Source organism: Scomber japonicus, chromosome 4 (assembly GCF_027409825.1).
Source record: "Scomber japonicus isolate fScoJap1 chromosome 4, fScoJap1.pri, whole genome shotgun sequence".
In the NCBI taxonomy this organism is placed as follows: Eukaryota; Metazoa; Chordata; class Actinopteri; order Scombriformes; family Scombridae; genus Scomber; species Scomber japonicus.
The window spans coordinates 12878232-12895479 of record NC_070581.1 but is presented as its reverse complement, the minus strand read 5'-3'; the positions used below and the strand labels follow the sequence as shown (position 1 = coordinate 12895479).

The following is a 17248-nucleotide window of genomic DNA, read 5'->3' as shown; positions in this document are numbered from 1 at the left end:
CAAGGATTTCACATCCTCCGCCATTTTAACTGAAATGTTGTGGTTTTTTGCTCTCTGTATGTGTTTGTATGGATTTATGCGTAAATATTGTGTCACCATGTTTTGGCTTTTTATTGGAGGGAATAGATGCTGTTTGGAAGTCACTCGGGGTCATGCCATCTCTGAGCTACCATTAATGTACAAAATGGCACTCATAAATATTTGATGTTTTTTTTTTTCTGAAGTTGAGAAAACATTTTGAAGTCGCTCTCCTCTCATTTGTTAGTTAAATCTCCATCCACATGTCTCGGTGCTTGTTGGGGGAGGGAAATAATAAGAGGCTAAAACATTTATTTCTATGGTCCGATTATATGATGTAAATATGGTGGTCTCATATTTTGATGTGTTCATTAATGTTGTAGCACCAAAGTGGTCCACATCAGTCATCTTATATTGTATTTTATTTCTTCTTTTTCACTCAGTGCTCATGTGTATTATATTAATACCACAGTAATAATAAATACAATTAAGGATCAAAATCCGATCAGTCGAACCACTGTAACAGCTGTTCAGAGGACTGCACGACAGAGACTGAACTGAGCATTACCGGTCAGCTTAAGTTTATTTATATTGTCTCAAATTAATTTATAATCTGTACAACAAACAACACCCTCTAAATGAAGACCTCCTGACAAGACGCTGTGGATGTTTTACACCAATAGATGAATTAAGTGTAAACATACACTCTATGAAACAGTGGTTCTCAAAGTGGCTTCTGAAAGGTTCCAGTGGGTCCCCAGCAAAAAAGGGGTATCACTTATTGTCATTATAATCTATCCATTAGTACACAATGACTGAATGTGTTACTATTTGGGTCATTGGTTTTATACACTCTGCTATAAAACATAAAAGAACAATCTTATCAGATGGGGGTCTGTGGTGTAATTAGGGTCAGTTTAGGGGTATGTGAGGTGAACCACTAGATTATGAATTACAGAAAATGTCTAGAAACGTTGAGCATATGCAGCATGACACACTAAGAGGACCTGGACTAAATGTGCACATGAGGACTCCACATTTTCTAGATGGAGCTCATGCTGTGATGTTGTTGTTAAACCACTGAATTGGATGCCGCCTGTGCCTTATACTCTTTGTGTTTCAGCTCTCCGGAGTAAGGCACAGGGACGCCATTATGAGTGCCAAAGTCAACATGGAGGCTCCTCCACCCAAAGAACCTGATTGCGCCCCTTTGGCCCCGTCCTCCTCGTCCCCCACTGAGACCGTCCTCATCTGTGGTAGCGACGGTATGGCCAAGAAGGCTCGGCCCCAGACCCACACCACCACAGCCCTGCTCCTACCAGGTGAGCAGAGGAGGTCTGAGGGTGGAGTACACACTATTGACTAATACTGTATACACGCTGCCAAAGTGTCCTTAAGCAAGACCCTGACCTCTGACCTACTTAGAGGGTTAAGAAACAAAATCTGTTTAAATGTCGCCTTAAAAAAGTGTATTTATTCTCACTATTTGCCATATTGAATAATATCCGCATTTTACCCACTTCACTGAGATTATATCAAGAAACAAGGTTATTTATCTTGTTTTATATAATGTTTTATAATCATATGTGGTATTATTATCTTTTAGACAAATATGTCAATCCTCACCAAAGTCTCTCTTAAAGATCTCCTTGTGAAACCGGAGCCAAATATTTGATGGTTAAAGCTCCTCAAAAGTGGAAATTTGCTGTTTTTTCTTTATCTTCTTGACATTTTAGATTGTTAGTCAGACAAAACAAGCAATTTGAAGACATCATCTTTACCTCTGAGAAATTGTGAATGCCATTTTTCACAGTTATTTAACATCTGAAGTATTAACAATTGATCAAATGAGAAAACAATCACCAGATTAATTGATAATGAAAATACAACCTTATTCTGATTATTATTATTATTATTATTATTATTATAATGGGTTTTTTATCCTGAAATAGTTAAATTTTGTTAAACATGTATTTCTTCTCATTCAATGATTGATGCAGTAACTATGAATATGTAAATATTTTTGTTTCAAAAATGTAACTGCTGGACACAAGATGTCTCTTGCTTCACTCTCAGTGTTTGTACACTGCAGGCTTCAAGTTTCCACATCACACTTCTGCCACGATCATACTTGTCCGTACACATCTTAAACTGATTCAGTGTGAGCCCAGAAAAACTTTCTCACTTCAGCAGAAAAATATGAAAACAACCTTCTGGTGTCAAACTCTGCACATCCATCATTCTGCACAGTGAAGCTCAAACATCCAACTGAGGGAACTAGAAGTCAAACATATTTGAGCAGAGGGTCTGGACATTTTAACAGGATCAGGTACATTTTCTTTGAAATTATAATTATTTAATGTACAAATATAAAAATCAGTTTAGTGTCTCTTTTGTTTATAACTACAGCTCTCCTCAAAGTGTACATGATGATGATTTATTGATGTGAAATTATATTAGCCATATATTACCCTATAGGGCATCATATTGTTCTATTGGCCATGACTCAATATTTAGTTGTTATGATGATAATTATGTCCATCTGCAGAAACTAACCCACATGAACCAATACAAACATTTGCCGATTGACATGACAATAAAGTATCAAATACTACCTTATTTTTTATCATGTTGTCGTGTTGCTGAAGAAACACTGGTCTCCAATAACACATGCTTACATCGATTGTAAATCCATTGTAAAACATGGGAGAGTTTATTTTTATTCACAGTTTTTAATGTCTAGTGAATTACACATAGAAAACAGGTAGCAAAATGATACAATAAAATATAACAAGACAAAGAGTCTACAGCCTGGGCGCGCAGGTCGAGTGGTTAGAGCGTATGCCATATACACAGCCGACCCCTGTTCCAATCCCGATCGGAGGTCCTTTACTGCATGTCACATCCCCTCTCTCTCCCTCCACCCCCCTCTCCCTACTGATAAATAAAGGTGTCTATGCCAACAAAATCTTTAAAAAAAAAAAACAACCTGAGCTAAATGCTAATACAATCCCAATGATAATGCTAACATGCTGATGTTTGGCAGTTATAATGGTTACAATGCTTACCATTTTAGTTAAGTATGCTAACATTTGCCAGTTAGCACAAAGCAGTATCATTTATGCAGATGGGTGTGTCATTAGTTTTGCTGGTATTTGGTCATAAACCAAATTACTGGACAAACTGAAACATTTACCTGATGAAGGCACAAGATGAAAAGCTATGTGTACAATATTTCATGGCAATTAATCATTGCTGAGACATTTCACTAAAAACCACCTCATGGTGGCACCACATGAAAAGTTTAAGGATCACTAAAGTCAGTAGGATTCATCCTCTGAGAACCATAAATATCAGTACAAAATTTCATGGCAATCCATACAATAACTGTTGTGATATTTCAGGCTGGACTTAAATAGTGGATTGCTAACTTGGCTAAAGAAAATGTTACGTGGCAAATTCATCGTCTTGTGTGCCCCGAGCACAGTAGTACATTTGAATTATTACTCTCTACAGCTCCTGTTCCCGGTCATCAGAAGGTGGAGGTGACTCCAGCTGTTACCCTGGGAGACCCAGGTAAAGGAGTCAGGGTCAATGAGACGGTTAAGCCCACCCTGACAGCACAGGTGGGTGGGGCTTGTAGCATCGTCCACGTCCTTGAATGGAAGGAAGGGATGGCAATCCTGCCCAGCAGCAACCTCAAGGTAAGGAGATGTTTCTGACTTGCAACCATAGACACTATAAAAATAATGGATGTAGCCACCGTGATGTCACCCATCGGTTTGTGGACTCCTGTTTTGAAGCCTCAGATTAGTATTTTGACCATCACCATCTTGGATTTTTGGAGCCAGAAGTGAGCATATTTGGATGAGAGGGTTGAGCTGACCCTACAATTAGTTGCTAGCTACTAGCTTAGTTAGCACGGGGTATTTATATCCTACGGTTAAATGTGGTAATGCTAATGCTAGTTATTGCTGGTGAAAAAACTAAAAACCATTAAAACAAAATGTATGTACTGGAAAAACTTAATATCTGACACTTTAGAAGGTCTTTTAATGCAACCAAACACTGAACAAGACTTTTTAGGCAACCAAGATGTTATAATTAACTTTCATCAACTGAAAACACACTGAAATAGCGACAGCTACGCCTATACTCTGTGTTTCTGGAATTACACCATGGTTATGTTACCTAATCAATGTTGTCACCATGGTAGTGACTTGCTTGTGATGGCACCCACCTGTCACTTAAAGCGACAACACCATTAATAATTAATAACTAATTAATTTTACCTCTATACAGTTGTCATGAATGGGGAAATTAGCTATAGAGACCAAAACCGTTTTTTGTATCAGACTATAAACATGTGTATTTCTGCTTTAAAGTTCAAATGGCCATTCGAGAAACTGTAGATCTTTAGCGTTGGCTTCATTTTTCAGCCCCAGAGGTTTCTGCTGTCTTGCAACATGGCCCAGCAAGCTGCATTACTCATATCATCTGATTTAGAGAGGATTTCAGGATCTTTATCTCTTGCTTTCTCCTTAGTAAGTTGATTGTCCTGGGGGGTCATTTGCTAAAGTTCCATCAAACTTATTCTGACAACTGTTAAATTAACTCACACTTTGAGCAGGTAACTGTGTTCAACAGATCAACTTCACAACTTTATCACTAGAGCACATTAGTCAAATGTCAGGAAAGAAACAAAGATTCATGATTTTACAAATTCCCCATTGGACATGTAGTTGTAATGAATGTATATTGTGTGATACTTTGCCTTGAATGCTTTTAGTATAAATAGGTTGAGTAGAAAGGATAAGGCATCATGACACATTTTGACAGATGGATCCATTGATGCGAGTGAATATGTGTGTGTATATGTTTGTGTGTGTGTGTGTGTGTGTGTGTGTATGTGTGTGTGTATGTTGTAGTTCTGTGTTAGTGAAGTAGGAACACTGAGCACACTGATCACCCCAGGGACCACCAGCAGCACCACTGAACCAACAGCAGGGACTTCTGGGAGATCCAATGACGCAGAAAGCGCTCCTCCAGACAAGCCAGGTAGAGTCATGGAAACAGGTTACATAAGGATGTAGTGATGTCAGCAGCTGAAAGACAAAATAGTGCAGTTAAGTGAAACACTTGAGAAACTGTAGCTGCCAGGAGGATCTGCTGATTAGATCAGTCTAACACAAAATTAAACACACTGAACTACTGCTTTGGTTTTAGATGAAAAACAAGTCAGATGAGTGATCTTGATTACTTTCATGAACTCTTATCATGGGGCACAATATGCACTCAGTAAATCAAGTGTTCCATCAAAGATAAATAACGCTCAACGGTTTCTGGACTGATTCCCAGCAGCTCCTGTTTGTCGTCATTATATCATCAGTCAGGCTTTATTTCATTTCTGGTCACTCTGGACAGTTTGTACCAATGTAGACAGAAAAATGATCATGTCATGAAATATTCACCCTAATCAGTACAGTGATTCATTATGAAGCATCATGTAGTATATAACCTATTACGTAAATGATAGCATCATATGTGCATCTCCTTTAATACAGCACATATTCAATCAGTACAATCTTGTATAAATGACTGTTACTTCCTAAACACAGCTGCACTGTTACTTTACAGCATGCAGTGATTCACTTGTGTGTGTGTTAAGCAGAAATGAGCAATAATTACATCAGCTGCAGCAGAGCTCCTCTTGACAAGTGAAGATAGAGCAGCTGCAGGTTCATGTTCAACGTGTCAAGCAGGCGGTGCTCAGATGTTCCAAATCTAGCTGGAGAAAAAAAAGGATTAAAGTAATCAATAAGTAGAGGACTAACCTTTTTCCCACAAGAACATCTTTAAATTAGCTCAAAATAAAGTGATTGATTCAAAAATAATGGGATGAAGTCTTTAAAAAATCCTCACCGGGTCAGAATTATGTATATCTTTGCACATTTTTAATCTTGTAGAGCTGCAACTAATTCTTTTTTTCATTATCAAATAAAACTTTAGATCATTTTGTCGATTCATCAATTAGATATTTTGTCCATAAACTTTCAGAAAATGGTGAAAAATAATGTTGATCACTGTTTCAAGATGACATCAACTACCCATTGCAGCCCCAGAATCTTGAATGTGAGAAACGTACAACTATATTACCCTAAAACTTCATTAATTCCACTTACATGTCTTGCAAAACATTACATTAACTTATAATATCTCATGATTGTATATTGTGGGCACCCTGTAGCCTAATGGCTGAGGTGCATACCACATCCCTGTTTGTCGCTTGTCACACACCATCACCAAAAAAATGTAAATTGTCATTTGAGTGATATAATCATTTCCCTGAGACAGAGCTGCTGTCTTGCAATAAATCATCGACTTGGCTCAGTAAAACATCAGGGAGTGGAGCCAAAGAAACACCAGACTGAACCCTAATGAAAAACATGATGTAAAGATTTAACATTCTGCTTGTAAGTGAAGATAATAACAGAAAACATACAGTTTGTAACTCCAACACACTCGGTTGTCTCCTGTTCTTGGTGACTATTCATGTTCAAACCAGCGTATAAGCTAATTAACTGACTAATGCAGCTTCATCACCATGACGGACGTTGTCTCTTGTTAGTCATAAAAAAAAGACAGTTATCTAACGTGTGCTCTGAAAGACTGTGGCTGTGTGACTCCACATACTCAGGTTTAAATACACAAAGACAAAAATATCTGCCTGCTGAGCGGCTCCGACATGTTTTATCACTAAAAACGTCAGCCTGTATCAACACCAAGCCTGGACTTTATATTCCAGATACATCAGCTCCTGTTGTTTCTGTGAGAGGCGCAGCTGTGCAGCCAGAGAGGGTGGTCCAGGCTAAACCTGAAGTTCAGGTCGGACCGGCCCAACAGAACCACGACCCCAGAGCTCAGAGGACCTACACAGAGGAGCTACGCAGAGAGCCAATCACTGACAAGTATGTTGATCACACTCACACGTCCATCTTTACATACACACACGTTATGTACAGTTACTCAGTTACTCACTAATACTGTGAACCCCCATCCTACCAACATATTTAGCATACAAGGACTACTGACTGGGTTCTCTGGGGACCCCAAGAATAAACTACTGCAAGAAACTACCATCATAGCAAATTTTAAAACTTATTTTCAAAACATTATTAGTTATGTTATTAATGTCATCTGTCTAGTGTGTTCAGCTTTAAATTAGGACCCATGGAAAACATAAACTCAGTAAGTAGTTCCATCTATTAAAACTGCATAGGTAAAATTGGGTGTATTTTTATAAAGCACAAATTAAAGCAACCGAAAAACAATGTTATGAAGTCATTAGTAACAATTTGATTGACGAAGTCTTGAAAAACTGGAATTATAGAATAAAACAAAAAATATATATACTTGAGGTGTCTGTGAGTACCCCAGTCAGTAGGATTAGGTTTAAAGGGCCCTGACAGATCAGAGCAGGCAACACATGAAAGACATACAGCAGTAACAGACTTATAAATAATGAGTGAGCTACAGGATGTATTTGGGCACACATCACAACAACATATCTAGAAGACAGACAATGAGGCTCAAACTACAGTCAGGTGTTACGTTCACACTTGAGGAACACTGTCTGCACTCTCTGTACCTCAGGAGGATTATCGGGGTGGAGAAGGTGCCAGCAGGCGGGAGGGTCTCCTCCCTAAACCCCGATCACCTGAAGCCAATGAGGAAGAGGAAGAGGAAGGAGTACCTGAGTCCCTCTGAGGAAGACTCCGACATGGAGGGCACGGTGGGACAGTGTTCTTACATCCACTGATAACAAGATGTTGTCATATCAGCGGAGTTCAGTCAAACGTGCATGAATGAGGCATATCATGAGTAAGAGTCCATGCACATAATACAAACTGTTAAACAATCATTTGCTGTCATTTTAGTGACTGTATTCTATCCAGTTGCTATATGTTTGGCTTTTTTTTACTCTCTGTACATCAGAAACAAACAGACAACAGAGAACAAGTCATTAGTGTTGATAACAGAGACGTTTTTGAATCAAAGTTTCTATTCTGTGTTTTTTTTAGGATGAGAAAACAGATGATTCGAAGGCAGACGGCAGACACATCAGAGGAGGTTGGAATAATCATGTTTTGCATCTGTCTTTTACTTACTGTATCATGTCATCCTTTGTCACACTTCTTTTTGCTCATTTGTTGGCTTTTCTGCAGTTCCTTACCCGCTAACAGGACAGGTAGAGGAATGGAAAGTAATAATTTAATGTCGCAGTGGTATCAGACACTGACTATAAATTTAAATCACAGGAGCAGTGACTTTATAACATCAGCTGCTCAGGGAATCTGTTTCTTTCCTCCTTCCTGTCTTCTGCTGTTTAATCATTAAAATCCTTTCCTCTCCCATCAATTTGTAGGCTGGAGTGCTGTTGATGTCTTGCTGTTGCTTAAATTAATCAGCTTGATTTGTATTTGTGGTGAAGGTGGAGACAGTAAGACAGAGCAGTGGACGTGGGCCCAGTATCTAGAGGAAACCAAAGCTGTCGCTGCTCCCAACAAGCTTTTCCAAGAGGTAGGTTTGAGTGTTTGTGGCACACATACACACACAGGTTCACCCAGCAGTGCACACCCATCATTTTTTACGACTTCTTTTACTACCACTGCAGCTCTGTTTATAGCACAGATATGCACCCGATGCCCCAAGTAAACAAATAGTGCAGGAATGCCAAGGGAGGAAATGACAAGTGTAAATTTTTCCTGGGACATTTTCTTTCCTAGTAGAAATAGAGTTTTAATAAAAAAAACACTAGTTCAAGAAAATAGATTTGCAATGATCTTATTTCCTCTGTTCTTTGCTTCCTCAGAAAATATCATTTGTTTCTTTTTTATTGTAATTTTGATATTCTGTAGTGAAACGTTTGCTCTTTTTATCCCGTGTTTCCAGACCCAGAGAGTGCCGACAGTGAAGAACGGCTTTAAACAGGGGATGAAGCTGGAGGGCATCGATCCGCAACATCCCTCCATGTACTTCGTCCTCACTGTGGCCGAGGTGAGCCAGACGTCCATTAACACGGTCGATGGACCTTAACGGCCAGGCTGATTATTGAGGATTTAAAGAAAAAAAAATCAACTCCTACTCTCTGACAGACTACTTTAAGGAGCTCAGCCTGCTTTCTCTAATGCGTCGTGTCGTCATTCAGGTCTGCGGTTACCGGCTTCGGCTCCATTTTGACGGCTACTCCGACTGCCACGACTTCTGGGTTAACGCCAACTCCCCAGACATCCACCCTGCAGGCTGGTGTGAGAGCACAGGACACAAACTGCACACTCCCAAAGGTCAGAGGTGACAACACTCTGAAATCCACCAAAGACCAAAAAACATTTTAATAGAGTAAACATGGCAAAAAAACCTAAATATCCCCCCCTCCCTCCCTCCCATATTCTTCCCTACAGGTTGTAAAGAGGAGGAGTTTACCTGGACCAACTACCTGAGAATGACTAAAGCACAAGTGGCTCCCAAAGAACTGTTTGCCAGTCCTGGGAGGGTAACTGCCACTATATAATATACGGTAGTTTTATAATCAACAAGCATGAATGGATGAGGTGAATGATTTAGTGTTGGGAAACCAGTAATCAAAGTTATTTTAAACACACATCAGCAAATTGTGACAATCTGTAGGTATTTATAGCTTGTTGTCTAAATCAGACTTTCTTCTGCACCCTCATGTTTGATGCTTGCAGGGATCAGGCTTCAATATATCAAGCAAATCTGTCTCTGTTTTTAAAGATTTATGGCTGAATAAATACATTTAAAAACAGTCAAACAGCACAATTCATTTTTAAAGGGTTCAGCTTCTGTATTTCATCATGTTTCCTGTCTCATTTTCCTTATGTGCACTTGTCATGTAATCTTTAATATTTTTGCTTTTTCTTTAGGTGGATGTGAAGAGCAGTTTCGAGATAGGAATGAAGCTCGAGGCTGTCGACCGCATGAACCCATCCCTCATCTGTGTAGCAACCATCACTGACGTGGTGGACGACCGCTTCCTGGTTCATTTCGACAACTGGGATGACACATATGACTACTGGTGGGCCTCACAAACATCAGGAACATCTGGACTTTGAGAAATCATTTAAAAATAATCTTTAAATATGATACCAAATAGCTGTAAAGAAAGTGAAGCCAGTGATATGTGACAGTAGACTGATAATACAGAACAGAGTCATGAATCTCATCTATTTACTCTCCCACAGGTGTTTTCACTGTTGTTATCCGATTAGACCTCTTCTCAGGGATTGTGCGGACGTGCACAGTCTGTATTTGATTGACACCTCCATGACTGTTAGATGACTGAAGTGGAGACATAACGTTTGGTGACATCATGTATTTGCCAGCATGGCTCCACATAAACCTGAGCAGAGATCTAATCAACCAAATAACTAAAAGCACTGATGTGATTGTGCTCAGTCTTGAAAGCTGCAATATACAACCTATACATGGTCACAAGGGGGCAGAACAACTCAAAAACTGACATATAATCACCATATACAGTTGCCATGGGTAACCTGTTAGTAGATAGAACTTTCACATCCAGCAGACATCATTTATTCTGTCTCTTTAAATGCTCCACATTCTTCACCAGCTAGTCGATAACTGTCTGTTTTTCACAGTCTGTCTTCCACAGAGAACAGCAGGTTTATCAGAGCTTTGGGCTGCATGAAATTCAGTTAATCACAACACTGACACAGAACCAGACTTGTAAATATGTCGTAAAAAGACAACAATGAGCTATAAGAGGCTCAGTAGAGCTGCAGAGTTGGGTGATCATTTTCTGCTTGTTAGTAAAAAGCTTTAAATAAACATCAGCCGCATCCTAAAGTCTGCTCCAGCATCAATTCAACACCTCTAAATCCTGCCTGTGATTAAACGGGATGATCAGAGTGGATTTTCTTTTTAAAATTCATTCACAAACCTACAATGAAACGCTTGTTAATCGTCTGTTACATCATTTCTGTCTCAACCACATTTTATAACGCTTGTTGTTATTGTCTGTTAAAATCTGCAGGTGTGACGCCAGCAGTCCGTACATTCACCACATCGGTTGGTGCCAGGAGAGGAACCTGCCATTAACACCACCTCAAGGTGACCAGTTTTTCTCCCTGTAAATCTTTAAATACAGTCACGCTCATTTCAAGAACCAGAATCTTCAAAAACAGCTCTTGTCCTTCTGTTCCTTTAACTTCTATTAAACTGTGATTAAGATAAATACAGAATGGCATAGACATGAATACACATATCACAGATGAGTGTATTGTTGAACATGTAGGTGATGAATATTTGTATTTACTGACTGATGTGAATTTAATTTGTACTGCATCAGATTATCCAGATCAGGCTCTGTTCTCCTGGTCTCATTACCTGGAGGAGACTGGCTCCAAGGCGGTGGCAGCTGATTCCTTTAAAGTGGTGAGACAATGAATAAATATAATGTCTTTTTTTATATTTTATTCACAGTATTGTAGGAAATGTGTACACTTTGGCCTTTAGTTGAATAGCAGTGTGGTTTGTGACAGAAACAGCAGTGACAGCGAGGCACAAAATCTGAGAAGAAAAGTAATAGCAGTAGCCATATCAGTTATTGATATCATGAACATCTAATATTTTATTTTGTTGAGCTTTTTGATTTCTTCAGTCTGAAGACAAACCTAATCTTATATTTATACATGTAGCAGAGCTCCTGGACAGAAGTCGGAGGTGGAAAAGATAATAGAAATACTGATGTAGCTTTAATAGTGAGGCACAGCTGAGGTGTGACGTTTATATCACAGATGCTTATACACACGTATCAGTTTAATAAGTGTTTGTCTTACCATCATCCACTGCTGTTTCACTAGCGTGCAGCCCACAGCTTTCAGCCTCAGATGAAACTGGAGGCTGTGGACAAGAGGAGTCCTGGTCTGATCAGGGTGGCCACAGTGGAGGAGGTCGAGACTCACCGCATTAAGGTACTGATGGTTTCCATGAACCGTCACTGCTGGACTGAGAGTTTACATGTACTGATACTGTGATGTACTGCACGTCTCTACAGGATGAGCTGTGTTTATGTCGAGTGTGTAAGTGTGTGTGTCTGTGTCTGTGTGTATGTGTGTGCGCGCGCAGTATTTCTACGTGTCGTAGCTCCATCTCTGTTTCTCTTTCAGATCCATTATGATGGTTGGAGTCACGTGTATGACGAGTGGATGGACTCAGATCACCCTGATATCCATCCAGCAGGCTGGTGCGAGATGACTGGCCACCCGCTCAAAGTTGCCCCGCGGGATCTCAAAACACACCAGCCACACGGTAGCTACCAGCAACACTTTACTCAAGACAGGAAGTTACAACAGTAATGCCATGTCATATAAATTATAATTGAAATTGGCAAGTAGAAAAGTAAAGTAGGACTCAGCTTGTAAATTAACCTGGGGAGGGGGGGGGGGGGGGATATATACAGTGTATTTTTGTATTTGCCCCCTGCTGATGTGCATCATATGTGTTGTTTTTGTCATTGATATGTCCCAATAGGAAAAGTAAATAATTAAATGAATGATGGCTGAATTCCAATTAGCTGCTTCAGTGTCTGGGTTTTGTTCGGTACTGCTTTTATTACTGGGATGGAGCCATCTTTATTGTTGTGCGTGTGTACATTTGAGGATGTGTCTGTACTGTATCTGCATATATTCAGGTCCGAGGGAGCCTCCTGCTACCGCCCAGTCCACCTACCCCTCCTCTGTTCCCTGTAAACCCATCAGCCACCCCAGAGCCAACAAATACAGCTTCCACAACAGGTCAGCACTGAACTGAACTCACCTAGTCATTTCATGGATGCTGAACTCTACAGGACCAGCTATTCAAAATACGCAGGTCCCAACATCTGTTTTGGCCCCTGAAAGAATGTACATGTCTGTCTTTGAAACAGGAAGTGTCCGACTCCTGGTTGTGATGGCTCAGGCCACGTGACGGGCCGTTTCACCGCCCATCACTGCATATCCGGCTGCCCATTGGCTGAGCGTAACCAGGGCAGGCTGAAGGCCGACTTGTCAGACTCGGAGTGCAAGAGGAACCTTTTCTTTGGCCAGAGGACCAAGAAGACCCATTACCGTGGCAGGTAACGGTGTCTTCACGTATGCCTGAACATTTTTTCCTTTTGTCTCTCATTAATCTTTTTCTCTGTTTTCAGGATCGGTCGTCCTCCCAAATACAGGAAGAACCAGCAAAGAGACTATCAGAGTGAGTCTAAATGCACTTGTCCATGTCCGACTTTCATGTCTTTACTCAGCAGCATCCGTCAAACCAGCTTTAAGGAACTTACAGTGAATTTCAGTTCATGTCAGTTTATTTTCTGCATGAAAATTGGCAACTTCAGTCTGAAATGTTTCTATTCATGTCACAAATCAGCTGTGGTTGAATCTTAATATGTGTGTGTGTGTGTGTGTGTGTGTGTGTGTGTGTGTGTGTGTGTGTGTCATCAGATATGTCCTCAGAGGGTGTGTATCCGTCACTGTTCATGTCAGCTCTGAGCGGTCAGTCAGACAGGACTCTGTCTCTGTGCTGGGAGCAACACTGTAAGCTGCTGCCTGGCGTTCAGGGCATCCACGCCAGCCAGGTGGCAGCGTGGAACGTGGAAGAAGTAAGCAAACACTACCTACATATGTATTTATTTATCTTCTTTCTCTGACTGCTCTGGTTTCTGACTGTCTGTTATCTGATGTGTTTGTGCTGCAGGTCTTCAGGTTTGTCCAGAATCTAATCGGCTGTGAAGAACAGGCTCGTCTCTTCAAAGAAGAGGTGAGACCACCGAGTGTGCGTCAGTGAAGAAGATGTTAATTTGTGCAACAGTAGTAAACAACAAACCTCTTCTTGACCTTTCACCACTACTGTACATCCATTCACGTCACCACTATTGTGTTTGCATCTCCCCAGATGATTGACGGGGAAGCCTTCCTGCTGCTGACTCAGACCGACATTGTGAAAATCATGAGCATCAAGCTAGGCCCCGCCCTCAAGATCTCCAACGCCATCCTCATGTTCAAGAGCACAGACGAGGGACTCAAATGATCCCGCCCTCATTCACCGGGCACCAGTCCGCCAATCATCATGTGCCAAATTCATTCTGTCGCAGGGAAAAAGACCCTGACCCCTTTTTCATGTGTTTGGTGTCCTGTACCCATCAGAGAGAGAGGGAGGGGGGAGGGGAGGGGGAGGTGAGGTCCGATCAGGGTTAAAGGAGAAAAAAAAAAAAAAGAGTTTGGAGGAAATAAGTGTTTTTTGGAAACTAAAGAAGGAATGTCAGAGAGAAAGAGAGAGATGATGGACAAACTAGTGTGAATGCTTTTAAATTAAATAGAAGCTGGCTGGGGTATATGAGGGGGACCATCTGATGATTTCCGAGTTTGGTGCTTTTCACAACTGATGAGTTAGGTTAAGTGTCTGGGTTCAGTCATTATCAAACCCCCAAAACATCAGTGGCCATTTTCACATCAGCTAAAGATCTGTGGTTTGACCAAAACTTTATTAAAGTACATTTACATTCACCTTTTATGCTGAAATTGAATTTGCACATTATTTGTAGAATATTAGAATGACAGTAATAGAAATTCAAACTGTAACCAGGTTTTTGTACTCAGCTGAGGTGGTAAAGGCTCCATATCAATGCAGAGAAGATTTTCTAACAGGTGTTTTTAAATCAAAAACATCTGTTGTGTTTACCTGCTTGTGGTTCTGCATCCTGCTGCTCCAAACAGCCATGCAGCACATTCTCAGAAACTACCACTATTGACACATTAACTTCCTGAATGAGTATGGGCAGCATGTCTCTTGATGTGAACTGTAAATCAGGCCAACCATACTCCAACATACTTGGATAAAGTTTACACATGAACACATTCTGATAAGAGCCCAGATCTGGACTTAACCTTCAGTTTGAGAAAATATGACTCGTAATTGAAATCAACAATGTAGGGAAAATACTGAAATACTGGATATTTTAAAATAGAAACTGAGGAAAATCTAAATGTTGAGTAAGAGGGAGGAGATGGGGAGGGTTAGGGTTAGACTGTGGGCAGGGTGGAAAAGAGGCCAAAATATATATAGTGTATATATTTAAGAGGAGTTTAATGCAGTAGACAAGGCTGGTCAGTGAAGCTGTTACAGGCTTCATGTTTTGTGCAATAAAAAAAAATTGAGACAGAAGTACTGTATTCAGTAACACTTAATATAACAGCTCCTTCTTGTTATCCAAGTCGTTCTTCACCCTGGAACAGAATAAAATTGAAATCAAATAAAGAAGCAGCTTCTTGGAAAAGGCGCAACTTCAAACAAACTTTTTTTCAGTTTCTTAATTATTATCATTATTATTATTGTAAAATATTAGTAATTTGTATTAATGCCTCAAATTTCTTCTCAGTGCTCGGATAACGTGATGCAGGAGCTGTCATTTCAAGTGTTATCCTCTAAAATCTGAGTGAGAGAGCAGAAACAACACAGTGTTTTGAGTTTTTATCTCTATATGCAAAAGATGTTAAATTATTTTTTTGGAAAAGATAAAAAAAAGGGACACTTTGCATTGGCATTTTAGCACAACTGTGAGACCCAAATGAATTCTCCACTGATATTACCGCACTTGGTCACTAGAGAGTGTAAAAATCCACATTTGAGCACTATAAACACGGATTTGGTATCCAGCCGACAGAGCTCGTTGCAGTTTACATGTGGTGGAAACTCAGAGTGTGTTCTTTGAAATGTTTACATTTTATGTCAGAACTGGTTAAAAAAAAAAAAATAGTGTACGGATTTGATATTGTGAGATGAAAGTTATTTTACTGGAGTGTTTTAAGGGCTCTTGGAATCTCGAATATTACTTCTTTGTGTGTCTCTCTGGTGGGATTTGTGTGTGCGTATGTGTGTGTGTGTGTGTGTGTGCGTATCAAGATAATCTTGGTTCACAAACGTTCATTCAATCCATATGACTTAATAAACATCCAAAGCTGTCTTCTTGCTCTATGTTGTATTTAAGGGATCTCACACACGCACACACACCAGCATTTCCTGTGCAGGTGTGTGAAAGAAAGACAGATTCACTGCATGTGTGCCAGTTGCACTATTGACTATAAACTTACTTTGCTTATATCACATCCCCCTATTGACCATATTGTCGTCAACAGTCGGCTGTGGTGGTGACAACTCATTCCACACCCTTCATCCTTCCCCTGCTTATCTCCTCGTTCCACTGCAGAGACCAGGGACACAGGCGTAGCTGATAATAACCTGCTGCTGCAGCAGACACACACAGCTAAATTAAAGTATTCACTTGATTGTTTGGTGGTGAAAATTCACTCAAGAAGGAAACAGCAGGTTTGCAATTTTTATGTTTTATGCTCTGGAAGGAGGATGCCAAGAAGGGGGGAGACACTCCAATGATTTGACTTTTCAAACTCTTTATAATTAAGAGGAAAGATAATATAAAGCTGCTTGTTTAAAATCTGGATGAGAGTAGGTCCACTTGTAGTTCATTTGTAGGCCATATATTTGTTACTATCTGCATATGTTGAGTAGCTGTGAATGATATAAAATCAATCATTATTAGCAGTTTATGAACTAATGTGACCTATGTGCCAGGTAATGTGATTGGACGAGCAGTCAGTCTGGCCTTTTCAGAAGTTTAAAAAATACATTGAAAAAAAAAAGCTAATCAAAAGCTCTTAAGATCAGTAATTATCATGGTCTGTCTCATTTGTTCATTAACATAACAGTTTAATCATTAGTATTTTGGTTCAGTTGATTAATCTTTCAGCTCATAGCGAACACACAGAGACAGCTACTGAATGAATTATTTACAGTGTGTATCACAGTATACAAAGTCATCTTCTGTGCACATTTACAATTTATACAGGTATGAACATTTTACTAATTGTCATTTTTCAAAAATATACAAAAGAAAGAAAAAAAAGGTCCTAAGCCCACCAGTTTAACCGAACCTCAACCAGGACCTCAGAAATGACAACCAGACACCCCATGACACAACTCTTGGGGTCATTTAGTCCCTAATTAGACAAGCCGCCCCCAATTAGTTGATCTTTAGTCTGAAATTTGTGACACACACATACACACACACACACACACACATTTGTGTTTCCACCACGTCACATTACATTGACATGCAATCATTTCCTGGAGACTCATC

The 17248-nt window shown here is 39.9% G+C and overlaps 1 protein-coding gene across 1 annotated transcript; it reads left to right on the top strand.

The window, feature by feature from the left end:
- The first annotated feature begins 1151 nt into the window (after positions 1-1151).
- l3mbtl1 (L3MBTL histone methyl-lysine binding protein 1) lies at positions 1152-14197 on the top strand. Its single transcript, XM_053317421.1, has 21 exons — positions 1152-1340; positions 3535-3722; positions 4947-5076; positions 6788-6986; positions 7672-7810; positions 8100-8148; positions 8510-8598; positions 8971-9075; positions 9227-9362; positions 9480-9571; positions 9963-10114; positions 11093-11169; positions 11390-11493; positions 11922-12032; positions 12228-12369; positions 12752-12854; positions 12986-13174; positions 13247-13296; positions 13539-13696; positions 13792-13854; positions 13990-14197. Exons 1-21 carry the CDS (start codon positions 1172-1174, stop codon positions 14122-14124), a joined length of 2580 nt encoding a protein of 859 aa, XP_053173396.1. The 5' UTR covers positions 1152-1171; the 3' UTR covers positions 14125-14197.
- Positions 14198-17248: the final 3051 nt, after the last annotated feature.

What these genes read in the sequence shown, in the direction of transcription:
- l3mbtl1 (XM_053317421.1), top strand. Translation starts at nt 1,172, where the DNA reads ATGAGTGCCAAAGTCAACATGGAGGCTCCTCCACCCAAAGAACCTGAT. An exon ending in TCGAGACTCACCGCATTAAG is followed by an intron (nt 12,033 to 12,227) that starts GTACTGATGGTT and finishes TTTCTCTTTCAG; the next exon opens with ATCCATTATGATGGTTGGAG. An exon ending in AAATACAGCTTCCACAACAG is followed by an intron (nt 12,855 to 12,985) that starts GTCAGCACTGAA and finishes TCTTTGAAACAG; the next exon opens with GAAGTGTCCGACTCCTGGTT.